The sequence below is a fragment of the Astatotilapia calliptera genome, chromosome 8 (assembly GCF_964374335.1).
Source record: "Astatotilapia calliptera chromosome 8, fAstCal68.1, whole genome shotgun sequence".
NCBI classification, from domain to species: Eukaryota; Metazoa; Chordata; class Actinopteri; order Cichliformes; family Cichlidae; genus Astatotilapia; species Astatotilapia calliptera.
The window spans coordinates 11,202,197-11,217,631 of NC_137429.1; the positions used below are offsets into that span (position 1 = coordinate 11,202,197).

At 39.8% G+C, this 15,435-nt stretch overlaps 1 protein-coding gene and 1 long non-coding RNA gene across 3 annotated transcripts in view; one reads left to right on the forward strand and one right to left on the reverse strand.

Moving 5' to 3' along the window:
* Positions 1 to 390: 390 nt before the first annotated feature.
* On the reverse strand, positions 391 to 3,123 carry LOC145430388 (uncharacterized). Its single transcript, XR_013910953.1, has 2 exons — positions 2,921 to 3,123; positions 391 to 1,181 (listed from the first exon to the last, which is right to left on the reverse strand). It is a non-coding gene; the product is annotated as an uncharacterized LOC145430388 (long non-coding RNA).
* A 1,415-nt stretch (positions 3,124 to 4,538) lies between these two features.
* pax2b (paired box 2b) overlaps positions 4,539 to 15,435 on the forward strand; it is a 30,818-nt gene continuing 19,921 nt past the window's right edge. For both annotated transcript variants that reach the window (XM_026178483.2, XM_026178480.2), the window contains exons 1-5: positions 4,539 to 6,144; positions 7,713 to 7,878; positions 8,357 to 8,554; positions 11,419 to 11,498; positions 11,590 to 11,709. In XM_026178483.2, the coding sequence (XP_026034268.1) occupies positions 6,102 to 6,144; positions 7,713 to 7,878; positions 8,357 to 8,554; positions 11,419 to 11,498; positions 11,590 to 11,709 (607 nt within the window). In that variant the 5' untranslated portion in view covers positions 4,539 to 6,101. The remainder of the gene's footprint in view (positions 6,145 to 7,712; positions 7,879 to 8,356; positions 8,555 to 11,418; positions 11,499 to 11,589; positions 11,710 to 15,435) is intronic.

Consider the following 15,435-nt stretch of genomic DNA (forward strand, 5'->3'; position numbering starts at 1 on the left):
TGGGACAGAGGCAGCTGGCGGGACACCTCCGAGCCGCCTCGGGCTGATCTCTGTTGTACACACACACACACACACACACACACGCACACACACACACACACACACACACACACACACACACACACACACACACACACACACACACACACACATAGAGGAAAAGAGAGAGGAAAAGATAGAGAGAGACAAGCTCCTGCTTCTCCCATAGTGATGAACCCTGGGCCTTATGGGAGGCTGGCTAATGTGTGCTGCCTTTATCCACTGAAAGACATGCTTGTGTGCAGCTCTGATAGTCACTGTTAGTGGTGGTTGATGATGATGAGGATACTTTTATTTTCATTCATGTAAAATGATAAAAGAGAATGCTTGGGAAATGATCATAGCTGGACATTAGTGGCAATTAACTTTTATTGAACAAACAGTAAAGATACATATGATTTCCTTTACAGTTATCCAGAACACTCCTGACTTTCATTCCTGATGCCCTTACCAGCTTTGCTGCAAAGCCTCGCCAGTCTTTGTGAAGTTAAAACCAGAGGGGCACACATTTAACTATTCATGTGGAAAGTTTGATGGGGAAGAGGAAGGATTTAGCCCTTGTTCCCAGTGCAATAAATGCAACATGGAGAATACTTTTGAAAATGACAAGATACAGTCCTATTTTTAATCCGACACTGCAGGGCATATTTAACAGTAACTTCCAAATCTGCATAATGAATGAAGAGCCAGTTCTTTATCTTTATTCCCCAATTTAGGGTCTCAAAGAATGATAGCTATAACATATAACCCTGCTAAACAATAATAATAATAGTAATAATAATAATAATAATAATAATAATAATAATAATAATAATAATAATAATAATAATAATGCAATTTTTTTCTTTCATGTTTAAATGCAAATGAGATGTTAATTTTTCTTAATGATTTGCTCTACCTGAGGCATGGAAAAGCTCAGAAACTCGACTGTCTGACTGCCTTTTTGCTCAGGCTATGAAAAGTAATTTAACAAAGTGTTTTCTAATCAAAGTAATGTAACCTGATCTCACTTGCATTTGGATCTTTAATACAATACAAAATGACTGGAACCACTCATTATGTGTGTGTGTGTGTGCGTTGAGGGGGTGGAGGGCTGCTGTTGAGGACTAATGACGGGACAGATCATCAGATGAACAGCCAACCTGAAAACACAGCAGACATGGAAAGGCTTTAATTGCAGTTAACAACAAAACGGATGAAGGTAACAGTTTTTTGTTTTTACGCTGTTTTGTTTTCTTTGTTTTGTTTTTTAAGGTCGCTGTAAGGACATTTACAGTTACAGTACGGATCCTCAGAGCAGATAAAGTTCTTCCTGTGTGGGTTTTATCTTCTGAAATATGACCCTGGCAGCTGTAAACTATGGCATTGACTTTTACGCCTATTCTTAATTTTTCATGATTTGCCATCAAAGACAGTAAGCGGTTAAATTGGCTGAAGTGAACTGACGCACTCACTCTAAGTGCGCACACAAAGCAACAACTAAAATCTGATGTGTGGGGCCTACAGAGTGGCGTCAAAATGTCGATCAAAGGCTGACAGATTATTCTTTAACAAATGTTAATGACAAAAATGTGCAATGGCTTAATTTACTTACCTGTAAATCTATTCAGAAGACGCTCAGATATCAAGTTCAACCTTATTCCTAAGTGGATAAACGATATTATTAAAGAGTAATTGATTCCAGTTAAGTGTGAATGGACTAAATTGCTGACATCCGTAAAAATCGAGGTAAAAGCCTCTTTAGATTGCTTAATTATTACTGTTTATTCTTATTGTTATGTGCAGTGTGGATTTAATATCTGCAAAGTTACATATTGCAAAAGGTTCGTTTTTTAACTTGCACTTACTATATTAACATGTTAAATATATTTTTAAAACTGATCGGTTGCATTAACAAGAGCTTAAGAACTGATTGTTTAGATTAGAATTATTTAATTATTGATATACTATAACATCACGTGAGCACCATGGGAGCTATTATAATGCCACTGTCATAAAATAAAACATTAAAAAAAATAAAACTTTTTTTTTTTCGTTAAGAGACAGAGAGGACCGGACGTGTGTTTCCATGTCTGTGTTGTTATTCAATGAGGCCACACTCTGAGCTTATAATGACTTTATAACTCTGAAATATTAATCTGCTGCATCTTTGAGGGAACAGACTCTCAGCTGACAGCGCCAGAAACAATGTAGGATGCTCTTCAGCAGAGCAAATGCATAAATATATTGAAATAAAATCAGAGAAACGAAACAGAGATCGCGTTTTAATTTTACGTTTGAACTAGGGGATCAATGGAAAACAGTTGTAATGATCCAATTAATTATCGGCAAAATTAAAAGCAAGTGCAAAATCAATCTTTCACGGTGTAGAAGATGGAATCAAATTGATGCGCCATCTGTTCACAGGATTTGTAGCCCAGAGTATGGTAGCCTGGTTGCAGGAGCACAGGGCAGAGTGACGAAATCTAATATACAGTACGGTGTGGAGAGCTATTTTGTAAGTTTTACTGTATTATATGTAAGTGGGAGACCGTGGAGAGGCTGACCTGAACTTCTCAGATCCCCTGCTTATAAAACAACGAAATTACGTCTTTGTACATATTTAAGAGTGGGTTGTTTTTTGTTTTTTTTTTGTGTTTTTTTTGGGGGGGGGTTTTGTGAAACCTATATCAAAATAACAAGGCTGTTATTACTATTACTATTTTTATTCAATCGTACAGAGCATCTTTTCCAAATAAAAATGTGGACATTAATATTAGGTTTACACGATGTGCAAAAAGAGCCTAAATGAGCCTCCATTCTGCAGCAAATTCATCTAAATCAACTTAAATCTGATGACGAACCCCTCCCTTAAATCTAAAAGGATTAATATTCAACTTACAACGAGTGGTGTCAGCTCCCCTCTGCAGGGAAACTCAGATCGATTGGTGACGTTGGAATAACGCGAGGGAGCCAGCCAGCAGCCTGCACAGGAAGAAAAAAGGGGGGAAAACTGATATGACACCTCTACAGAAATAAAACTTCTTAACCACCACTCAGACGCCTCGATCATCCTCCCCACAGTTGCCTGAAAGTGTGAGTTGATGTTCGGCGGGTGGAGCTGCTGGACCGTCGGTGCTCCTTCTTCCCTCTCCACCTCCTTCTCCTCCTCCTCCTCCATGCCACCTTTCCTCTCTCCTCTGCACAGGCCATTAGGAAGCGGGGCAAAAGATAAATTGCTCTCTGTCAATACATTACACCTCTCCTAATGGGTGCACACAGGCTCCAAAAACATTTTCCAAACTCTTGACAAGCAGTCGCATCGTCTTAAATGCCGCTGCTGCATGTCAGAGCGGAGACGAGACAGTGATTTAATTTCTTGAAACTTTAATTTATTTTATTTTTTAAACAACTCGTTTCAGGTTTCTGGTTTTGGTGCTCACTTGATGAAAAGTACCAGGGATTAATTATAACAAGTAAAACTTTGGGGGGGGGGGGGGAGATATGTGTAAATATGTGTATTTATATATGTCAGTTCTCCTTTTTGATATATATATATATATATATATATATATATATATATATATATATATATATATATATATATATATATATATAAATTTTTTACCCTGAATGACTTTTTATGAGCTCTCTGATCCCAGGCTGTAACTGCTGAATGGAGCGGTCCCCTCCTCCAAAAAGTAGCACACCTGCGGTCCAAATAGGAGCCAAACAAAGTAAACAGACAAACACACTGATATCATTTGCTCTAAATTATTAATAATAATTTCACCTCCTGCCTAATTCTTGTATGGGGAGGATCAACTGTGGGGTGCAAAAGGCCACGAGAGAGAGTGAGAGAAGGTGAGTAGAAAACTGAGGGAGGGGGATGACGATGGTGATGGTGGCGGTGGTGTTAGTGATGGTGGGGGTCTTATAGGAGGGGGGAGAGAGAGAAAAAAAGAATGTAGCTTTAAGGGAAATGTGCAGCCGGGTGTGAAATTACAGCCTATAGTGCTACATATTGTACCAGAAGCTCTCTCCAAAAACAGTAACAAAAAGAGAAATCATCCTCTAACCTGACCAGGAGGCAGAGCGCGAGATGTGGCCGTCTGCCCCCCCAGTACGACCCCGCCCATCAGCGACCAGCGACCCTGGAGATACATATGTATATGTATAATATATATATGAATTGTGCTCAAAAATGCGTTATTATTATTATTATTATTATTATTATTATTATTATTATTATTATTATTATTATTATTATTATTGCTTTAGGTGCATAGAAATACTAGACTTTTATTTTGGTAATTATATTCTCTTTTATACGTGAAAAAAATCTAAGTGTTATTTTTTTGGTCTTTGTTAATAATTAATGTTCGTATTGTATTTAGAGCCTTATAAAATAATGTGTGTGTATATATATATATATATATATATATATATATATATATATATATATATATATATATATATATATATATATATATATATTGACATATTCTAACTGTGTAAAACAGGATGCTAGCAAAATTAAATAAAACGCACCTTCTTCACTTGTCTTCATCATCATTGTTGAAGTCCAAGATTCTCCAGTTTCGGATGGCGAAGTTATCAGTTAATAATTAATAACTTTGCAACCCTTTGCAGGAGTCTACAGGTCTACAACTGACAGATATTTTACTCGAATACTGTTTTTCACTCCTCAGGTTGCAAGCACTCAAGTGCACCCCAAGTTTAACTTTTTTTTTTTTTTTTGGACCACTTTGACAGCCACCTTTAAATTTGAGAAACTATACAGCGCCATCTACAGAAGCTAGGCGGCACTGCTGCGTGCGTAGCAACTTTCACCTCCAACCATCACCCCGGTTCAGTTTGAACCACCGCAATCATCATCACAATCAGCAGAATGTAGTAAAGTGAATACATGTGCATTTACATAGCCAGTTTCAACATTTCCTACATCGGATTAAAGGGAGAAATAGGATAAAAGCAAAAACAAAATGGGCCTAAAGTGGGCCCAGGGCTGGCGGCAAGATCAATAATATTATAATATTAATATTTTTTTAAAGAAAAGAAAAAAAAAGCTTAATAAATAGGAGAGCTACTTCATAGCTTTGAAGAATGGATGGATGTCCGGTATATTCCCAGAAATACGCTTGTTAGTCCGTTTATTTTAGGGAGGAAAAAAATCAGACGAAAACACACATTTAAAATATATATATATATGTATAGCTCTAATTCATTGATTTAAAACTTCCAATATGCGATCATATACTTCACTGCCGTTATAATGTCTAATAAAGTCTGATATTTGTAACTCGGAACTCCTTATTTATCTCCCTCCCCTTCCTGCCGGTGTGACAGACCCAGAGACCTCCTCATTTGGACCCCCGGTTTTTTGCGTTGGCGAATCACAAAGTGTTGGCATCTATTGCCTTTGTCTGACAAGTCATCCATATAAGCAAAAGGGGGGTCTGCAGAGGAGAGGGGGAGGGAGGGAGGGGAGGGTTGCAGCTTTTAGAACCACAGACACAGAGAGAGGCTTCATTTCCAACCCAAAGATCCAGCCTAACGCATCCAGCGCGAAAGAGAAACCCCGACGTGTGTGTGCTTGTGTGTGTGTGCGTACGCGCAGGTTCCCTTCGCCGTTTTGACGTGTGAATCAAAGCCACCAGGACTAAAGGAGATACCGGGCCCTGCACACTGGAACCTGAACGTTTCGTTTCTGTAAAAGAGACCCAGTTTGCTCGCTGGCATGCTGTGAGAATTACCTCTGGTCACTCCAGGCTTTGAAAAAATACCGATAAACTGAGCACAGGTCGTGTTTCTGAAACAATCCTTCGGTCATGCTTTGCACCTGCCAGACCTCCGCTGCAGGACGGGACTGTTAAAGAAAAGAAGGGCAACTTTGAGGGGGAAGAAGTTGCCATTAGATCGGTTGCTGAAGCGGGGGTGGAGGGGCAAACTTAGTCCCTCCATCGAGTAGAATCACCTTTTTTTCTTCTTCACATTTTCATTCTTGATAGGAAGGCGAAACGGCGACTTCAGTTGATTATCTGTCTTTCCTTTGCTATCCAATGGATATTCACTGCAAAGCAGACCCCTTTACAGCGATGCACCGTAAGTAGCACAACCCGAGTTTCTTTGCCACTGCAGCTTTTGCATGCATGCGGATAAAATAATAACGGGAATATATAATATTTCTGCACAGCACAAAGGCGGCTCGCAGCAGCCTGTATAGCAATTTGGGACGTAACCGGCATCTTCGTGCATTTAAAAAGACAAAATTACCATCTGATAAACGGACGAACAGAGCCTCAAAAGGAATCATAAGACTGGCAGTGGAATAAATATTATATTTAATACGAATTTCAGACCTTATATCTTTCGTGTGCGCGAATTTGAACCTCGCGAAATGTTCTGAAATTGTCACAGCCAAGCTGCTCTGCTCACAGCAGCAATGTGCACAAATTCAACTTTTTAACCACTAGTAAACAAAGAACATGCGTTGGCAGGTACTTTGTAATTTACACGTGCATCCCCACGTAGCTTCCCGCGCAGCGCGCGCGTGTGTGTAGGCCTAATAAGTCAGCACACATTACACATCTATTACTCAAATTATCCAGCTAACAACAAGCTCTGTGTGCAGCACTTTGTAGTCAACGCACAGTGTGCTTTACTCGTAATTTGGCGAATGTGTGTGAATTATTGATAATCTCTCCGTTTACTAAAATAATATGTAATGTGAGTAATCAAGGCTTGTTCAATTATTTAAATTTGCATGAAGGGAATGAAGGAGCTCGTAACTTAATAGCCAACAGGAGCCGTGAGGTGCTAAGAAAATATCAAGTCTTTGTTTCGACTGTGTGAAACTTTCATGGAGTGTCAAAAATATATTTATATTATTTTTTAAATTCATTTCGGGACATGCATTTCCGTTGTGGAGGAGGCTTACAGGTCCAATTTAAGGAGGAAGATGTCACAATAAGAGAGATTATTTACAATAATATTTCAAATATTAGAAATAAACACATGCATATTCTAAATAATTTTGTGGTTGAGTAGGTGAGTGTCACATCGATATTTATTTATTTATTGAAAGTATTTTAATTCACGATGTTTGAGATTGATTTTTGTAACTTAATTTGAATAAAATATGTATACATATAAAAAAATACATCAAGCAACATTCATCAAAATAATAATAAAAATTATTTTAGTCAGTTTTTATTTTGTGAAAATATGTGACCAAATTAAATAAATATTTAATATCTTACATATTGCTTTGCGCTGCTGTCACTATGTCCACTTTTAAATCTCCAGCAGCTGAAACAATCATACAATTTTTGCGATTATTCTGAAAACATATTATTATTTAGTCGCTTTGGTGAAGCTGTTTGAGAAACAAAGAGAAATATGGTATTGTAATTTCATAAAATTAAAATAGAAGCTACATACTTTTTTAATGAAAAAAATATATATTTTAAATTACACCATTAGAGGGTTCTCGATAATAATAAATGCATGTAGGTCAGCCTACTCACTTATATTACACACGCCTTTGCTCCGTGATTTTTTTCTGCCTGATATAATTTTTTTTAAATACTTACCTGCCTGGACCTTCCTGTCTATTACGACCTTATGTAATGTTACGTCTGTTTGTGGTGTTGCTGTTGTATCCCACGTAGGGCACGGAGGTGTGAACCAGCTCGGCGGGGTGTTTGTGAACGGCAGACCCCTCCCGGACGTGGTGAGACAGCGGATAGTGGAGCTGGCCCACCAGGGCGTCCGGCCCTGCGACATCTCCAGGCAGCTGCGGGTCAGCCACGGCTGCGTCAGCAAGATCCTGGGCAGGTAGGTGAAAACTCTCAGCCCTGCATTCAGCCAGGCAGGTTTTCCTAGCAGGAGAGTAAGTAACGCAGATGTAAAATAATGTGGGAAGAGAGAATTGAACATAGCCTACTAAACTCAGCTCTGCTTTTAATAATCTTGAAATATAAATGAAAACTGCCTTTGAGTAACCGTTATAATTAGCAGTCTGTTAGTTTGGGAGGGGTCAGATGACTTGTTAGTTTAGTGTCCACTAAAAGGATTTGACAACAGAACTATATGTTTGCACAGCGTGCGGTTTCCTGCTAGTAATTATTATTTTATTTTTATTTAAAGGTAACGATTAAAACTGATTGGGGTTTTTTCTTTTTTCTTTTTTAAAGAAGTTAAATGTTTCACACTTTCGTGTTAAACAAAACATAACTGGATTTGCCCACTCTTAAGGTTAACAGTCCGTTTATTGCTCGTATTGATTTAATTATTGCAGGTTTTTGTTTTGCAGATACTACGAGACTGGCAGCATCAAACCAGGGGTAATTGGTGGGTCTAAACCCAAAGTAGCCACGCCAAAGGTTGTGGAAAAAATAGCAGACTACAAGAGACAAAACCCAACCATGTTTGCCTGGGAGATCAGAGACAGACTTCTGGCAGAGGGCGTCTGCGACAATGACACTGTTCCCAGCGTCTCATCCATTAACAGGTAGGGGGAAATGGAAATTATAGAGTGACTTCAAAATAAATACACAATTTGGATTTTTTTTTTTCCTTTGTGAATGTAGTTTAGGTAAACGACGGGCTGCCGGATGTAAACACTTTAATGAAGAGGGCCGGCAGGGCGCAAATTGAAAATCATTTATCACTGTATGTCTGGGCTAAACGCGCCACCCACTGCAGAATATTGTTTGACCAACTTCTTGCTGCCCGGCACGCCGAGGCTGCCTGCGGTCTCAGAGGTGCAATTCAATCTTTCAGGCCAAACTCCCTCAACAATCAGCAGTACATCCAGGACTGAGTGAATCTGTCGAGATGAAAACCGATCAATATTCGGTGACCAGATCCCGTGGCGCTATAAAGAAGGCCAATTTTCTTTAGCACATCTAATGTGCTGGAGCTACTGCACAGAGAAAGCAACGCGGGTTTTTCAGCAAGATAATATTTCGGAAATATATATATATATATATATATATATATATATATATATATATATATACATATATATATATATATATATATATATATATATATATATATATATATATACATACATACATCTTTTTTTTTTTCACATTTCTTATCACATTTTCAGTTCATTCACAATTGTCCCTATAATTGCTTTCATCTCTTCAAAGTATTTTTTAACAGCATATAGTTATAGCCTGTATTTTGAAAACGGCAGTCACAGCAAGACCCAGGACATCCCCACTATCACCTCACCCTTCTTTACCCTGTCCCCCTCCCACCACCACCACCACCACCAGAGATCCCTGGTGATGAACTTTGGTTAAGAGGCACTGTTCCATAGAGCCAGCATCAGCATTACATTTTAATGAGCTGATGGGAGAGCATGGACAGCTCCACACAAGACATCTTTTAAATAGAGAAAAGGCTGAAGAAAATTCATTTCATGCTTCGTGGCTGCTTAAAAAGCCCCATTTAAGGAGGCTCAGACACATGTATGTGATAAATTCAAAATGTACATTAATATCATTAAAAGAGCCCTATAAAGTTTTTCAATTCCAATTAAAGCTTTCTATTTTGGAAGGAAGCTGTGTGTGTGAGAGGGGGGAGACTTATGTGTCTTTGTTTATGTGGGAAATTAAAATGCGAACACAAAGCGGTGTAATTCTATCAGCCAAATATGAGAGCTACTTTGAATTTCTATTATGGCTTAATGCTGAATATATTTTTCAATAGAACTCATGTAAGAGTTCAGTGTCTTGCTCCAAAAACACATATAAATGAAACTCTATGAGCATTTGCTTTGATTTAGCTACGGCTAAATATTTTAACATAACAATGAAATTTTAACAATGAAAACATTCTCAGTGATTCGGTCAGTTGCAAACTTAGATGCAGCAGTTCTTAAAAGTCACTATAATAATAGCTTAATCCATTTCAAGAAATGTTTGTACTTGAAAAAGGGGTTTTCCCAGTTAAGTAGTTATGTAGAAAAAAGAAAAAACAAGGCCATAGCCAGAGTCTTTTCCAGCTGGATGGTTGTGAGTGAGTGGGGCCAGTTGTGGGTTTCTGTGGCAGACAGTTTGACCTCAGGACTTGTGACAAAGGGGATGCTTGATTTAAACACCTCTCCCCTGTGCATGCATTATTAAATGCTACAGAGATAGTGTTGTACTGTTCGTCAGGGCCACCACAACCAACAAGTAACGCTACCTTGGGTGCTAGACATAAAAAAAAGGGTCTTCAATGGCGTTCAATATTATTGATTCAGGAGTAAAGCAATTTTAATATCTCTTCAGGGGATTTTCAGCAACAGCCAGGTCATTAATTCATTCTCCCAAATTGCTTATTCAATATCAAGAACATGGATACCAAATAAAGTCTTTGAATTTATGTAGCACACACAAGTCAAGGGGTCGAATAACTGTTATGGGGAGAAGTGAAAAAAATTAAAACATCAATATGCGCTTTCTGCAAAGGCTTGTTGTTAGGTAGCTTTGCCTTCGAGGGGAGTTTTCTTGGTTTTTGTTTTTGTTTTTAATTCGTGACAGTGTGGGATTAATTTTTCTGAAGGCTTCTGGCACCTACATAACATTGATATCGGATGACCAAAATAAAAACCATACTATTTTTGATTCAGAGTTCCAATCTACATAGTCACAAATGAGTGATAAGAACACCATCCAAAAGGCTCTACGGTCCTCACACCGCCTTCTTTTTTTTAGTACTTTTAAATGGCTCTCGTGGCATACGTGATGAATAGTTTTAAAGTTTACAAATTATTGTGACAGCTCCCTCTCTCCCCAGTTGCCATTCAGATTAAAGGAATCTAATGCTGGCGTAAGCTTGTGCAAGGCAATAAGGAACTATTGCTTTCCTGTCACATATAATTTATAGCTTTCTATTTGCATCTGTTTGCCCGTGTGACTAATCCCCAACTTTTTCTCCCCAAGCCCCGATCAATACAACCTCATCCGCACTGGCACATGGGGGCTGGTGGTTCTGCGGAGATGTTTGATCTGGGAGGCAAAGCGGGCTGCTATAGGGCTGTGATCGGCCCAGTGAAACCCCCTTCACAGTGGGGGAGAGAGAGAGACAGACAGAGAGAGAGAGCGTGCTGATTAGTGTGGGCCAGGTAGAGTCAGTGAAGCTGATCATTGAGGTGAATTGATGTGATTTCATGCTTTGTTTGCAAGATCACTCAGACCAAAAGTGCAATGAAGACTTTTCTTCAGTCTCACCTTTAAGGTAGAACCACTGACCAGATCCCCTCTTGTGTATGAGTTACATTTGATAGCTTATTCACAGTAACTGCTATGACTGATTTCTATGCATAGATAAGTGTCATATATGTGAGGTGACATGTGCTTTTCTGGTGTTGCTCAGGATCATCCGAACAAAAGTCCAGCAGCCTTTCCATCCATCTCCTGATGGGACATCTCTGTCGACACCAGGCCACACAATTGGTAATATTACAGCTCCCATGTGTGCTATAAATATATATATACATGTATATCAAATAGGAGTTGCTGATTTTTTTTCCTGTCTTTTTCTCAGTACCAAGCACAGCCTCTCCACCTGTAACTAGCGCCTCCAACGACCCTGCGGGATCCTATTCCATCAATGGAATTCTGGGTATTCCACGATCCAATGGTGAAAAGAGGAAAAGAGATGAAGGTAAGTGAGATTTTTACTTTTAAGAAAAAATGAACACATAAGATCAGGAGGGAAAAAAAGTCTTTTTAAAAACGAGGTTACAGCTTTGTACTATAAAACCCTCTGTGCTGAACATGCAATTACAGCATTCAAACCTGCTTCAGTTCCAGTAGATGACCCTTATAAAACACCTAAGTCTGAACTCTGTTACACTGCTGTGTCAACCTGCCAAGGAGTCTTTTGATTTGAAGACACGACCTCCGCTGTTGTCTCCTGCAATTAATCTTTATGGAAGTGATTAAAGGGCTTTAGATAATTACATGTCAAGATGATGTAGCCAACCACCCAGGTCAGTCAAGAAAGCGGCTATAGCTCTGTGGAGGGCTTGTGGTTTTTGTTTTGTTTTTTTAGAGCAAAAGTGGCTCTAGTTTTGCAGCTGAAGTCGTAGGTTAGTGGATGTAAGGGGGCCTGAGGCGATACAGATTATTGGTTCTGTAAGCAATAGGCTTCCTTAATGTCACTACATAAGAAGCTGATGAGAATAGCTAAACAGATGCACTCGTGTTACAAGGCGTGTATGGGTATGGAGGGATGATGTCGCTGCTGAAAAGGGGCAGTTATCTCAAACAGGGTGGGGAATGAGTGCCTTATTTCTGCAGTGCTCTGGAATGAGAGCTAATCAGAGCGCGGCAGCAGTTTACATAGCGTCTTCTTTGTTCTGGCGTTTGTTGAGAAGCACAGGGGTTTGCGGGATATTGAGTGGAATTGATGTTTTATGTGCGTGCAGGGAGGGAGGGATGACTAATGACCTGTCAGAGGTAGATTTCCTGGCAAAGATATAAAAACCAGCATGACGTGGACATGGCAAATGACATAATCAAGTCTTTCCCTGTAAGAGATGCAATCGCAGTGGCATAATGCAAACGTCTGGTATTTTCAAGGGTTCATTTTCAGTCGTTCGAGGACCTCTCATATTAGCCAGGGTGTAATGTCTAGTCACTGAATGATAGAATGCACACATTTCTATGCAGATTGCTACTGAAGGGCAAAGAGGTATTAAAGGGCATGGAGAGGAATAAGGTGTGTGTGTGTGTGTGTGTATATGTGTGTGTCTGAGAGAGAGAGAGAGAGAGAGAGAGAGAGAGAAGGAGAACTGGCCTGTTTTGTGGAGGTCTTCCAGGTGACAGCACCATGTTTCTATGGCTATTCAGTCTCAAATGATTCCCCTGATGTGCTGCCATTTCTGTGATTTAGGTGCTCGTCCAGCATTACATAGAAAGAGACGAAAGCTGCATGTGTGTGCGTGGATGCGTGTGCCTGTGTGCGTGCGTGTTTAAGTCAGAGTAGGGCTCGTACTGACAGAGATGGTGGAGCTTTGGTTCTTATATACTCTCGCAAAAGCCAGCTGGTGCCTACCTGAAACTACAGGGTCATGGATACTTCATCTCTCCAAAACATAAAACCTTGGGCCTTTGGCCAAACACAGCTGCAAAAGCAATGTCTTGCCTCAAGCCACAGTTTGTAAGAATAGTATATTACATACGATGCTACCCTGTAGACACAATTGTCCTGTTGCTGTCTTCCCTTAAAGTGCACTTTACCAAACAAAAAGATTTTGCTGCAGGTAGGTTAAACTGTCCATTGCACGAGGGCTCTCGCTACAGTTATGCCATGTTCTCTGCATGATGAGGAATGCAAAGATTTTTGCTTTAGTAATAAATTTGAGCCGCTGAGTAAATGTGATTCACTGTGTGAATAATGTTCTGACATTTGAGCTGCAACTCCAATCCGTCCTCTCTTGTGGTTTAGGAGACCGATATTGCCATGTAGCAATATTTTAGGGGTGTATTTTTGAAAGTAAAGCATTTATGCATGATGTGGACTCCGCTGACATCACATTTAAGCGGTGGTTGTAGCATTTGCATATTCATATTATATACCAATGAAAGCAAAGATGTTCGGAGATGTTAGAAAGATATTGCTGTTATCGGAGCGCTTCATTGTTGTTTTGGGTTCAAAGCAGATTTTCTCTCTGTGTTTCAGCAATGCCTTGTTTGCTGTTCAGACATATCTTCCTTCACTCAGTAGGCAGTAGTGTATACTGGGTTAATGCTGGGATTAAATTTCCTCACAGCACAGTAGCTTGCCTGAGCCCTATTTAACTTGGTAAGCCTCATGATTATTATGGCACAAGCAGTCATTATCAAGGGTTGAAAACATGAACAAAAATGAGAGAGAAGGAAAGGAGGGGAAGGGTTAGGGAGGGGAGGCGGTGTGCAACACAAGCCCCGGTGAAATGGATTGGCCGTGTAGCCCAGAGTATTTGTTTTAGGCAGTAGCCGTGGCTCTCTGCCAAGCCGGCAGACAGCTCCTAAGTTTCCAAGTCAGCAGTGCCCTTAAAAAAGGTTCCCCCATTACAGGCGGGATGTAGAGATAATGTAGTGTGACACACGTTATGTACACTGGGTCTCGGCAAGAGGAGCTTCAGGGACACAGGTGTCATAAGAGCCATTAATCTGCTATTGTCACGTGTTATTACAAATTAAAAGTAGCATGTTACACTTGGCAGCCATTGTTGCAGACGGACAGGGTGTGGGAGAGAGAGGGAGGGAGCACGAGCGAGACCCCAGGAGATGGTGTCTTTGGTGACCACGGCTGTCTGCACGTTTTACAAATTGACATATATTAGAATTCGCAATTCTGCAGAGAAAAGCTATTACCTCACAGATTAACATCCAAGTACCCCACCACCCGCCTCACCCCTGCATCCCTGCTCGAAAACCCCCCACTGCTTCTGACACTGTGGGCTTCAGAAAAGACAAAGGAGAAGCTGCTTCTCCCCGAGTGAAGTAAAAACAGTCGAAATATTTGAGCACAAATTTGCTTTCGGTGTTGTTTTTGAGTTTGTTCGTTTTTTTTTTCATGTTATTAGTGAATGTGTGTAAGAGCTGAATCGACTTAAGCAGACAACTCGGAGGTGTGTTGATAACAGGCCGTGTCCATGAAGTGTGTCCGGTCCTTTAAAGTGATATCATATGTCCTTTCAAAGCAATTCGCCAATTGCACAATCAGACCGGTAGATGATTCTTAATTTCAGCCATTGTGTGTGCTTTTCTTGCTTTTTGTCTGGCTTTCTTTTTTGATTTATGAAAGAAATACCAAGAGAGAAATTTCATGATAAGATGATCATCATATATTTCAAAACCCAACAACAATAGCCAGTGGCAGTCAGAATGGATGTGATTCTGTGCTTCAGTAGCTGTTGAATTAATTATTTCTCATCTCTGAGCGTCATGAGGACTGAACTGAGGCGTGTGGATGGAGATGAGTGATGGAGCGGGCCGCCGTCACACCCTGCTCTGTGTATCAGCATCTGTTTTGGGAGAGAGGAAGAATCAACACAGGAACTGGGAGTGCAGCAAAATGTCAGCACCGAAGTGTAACCTCCGAATTAGATTAATAAAGCCTTTAAAAGCTTGGCAACATCACAACAAATTAATGGCCACCACTAGGTGATATTCGACGTACCCAAATTCTCAGGAGTAATCACATTTTTTTGCAAGTAATCAATCAGGCTATGTTTGGCTAATAAAATGTGAAATAATGCAAAAGAAAAATGGGTTTAAAGTTCTCAAATTCTTATTACCAAAATTTAATTTCTGCTGATCTACACAATTTGTTGTTCCTACAGTAACACAGAAAAAACATATTACATCCAGAAGACAGTATTTCATCTATGTTTACATA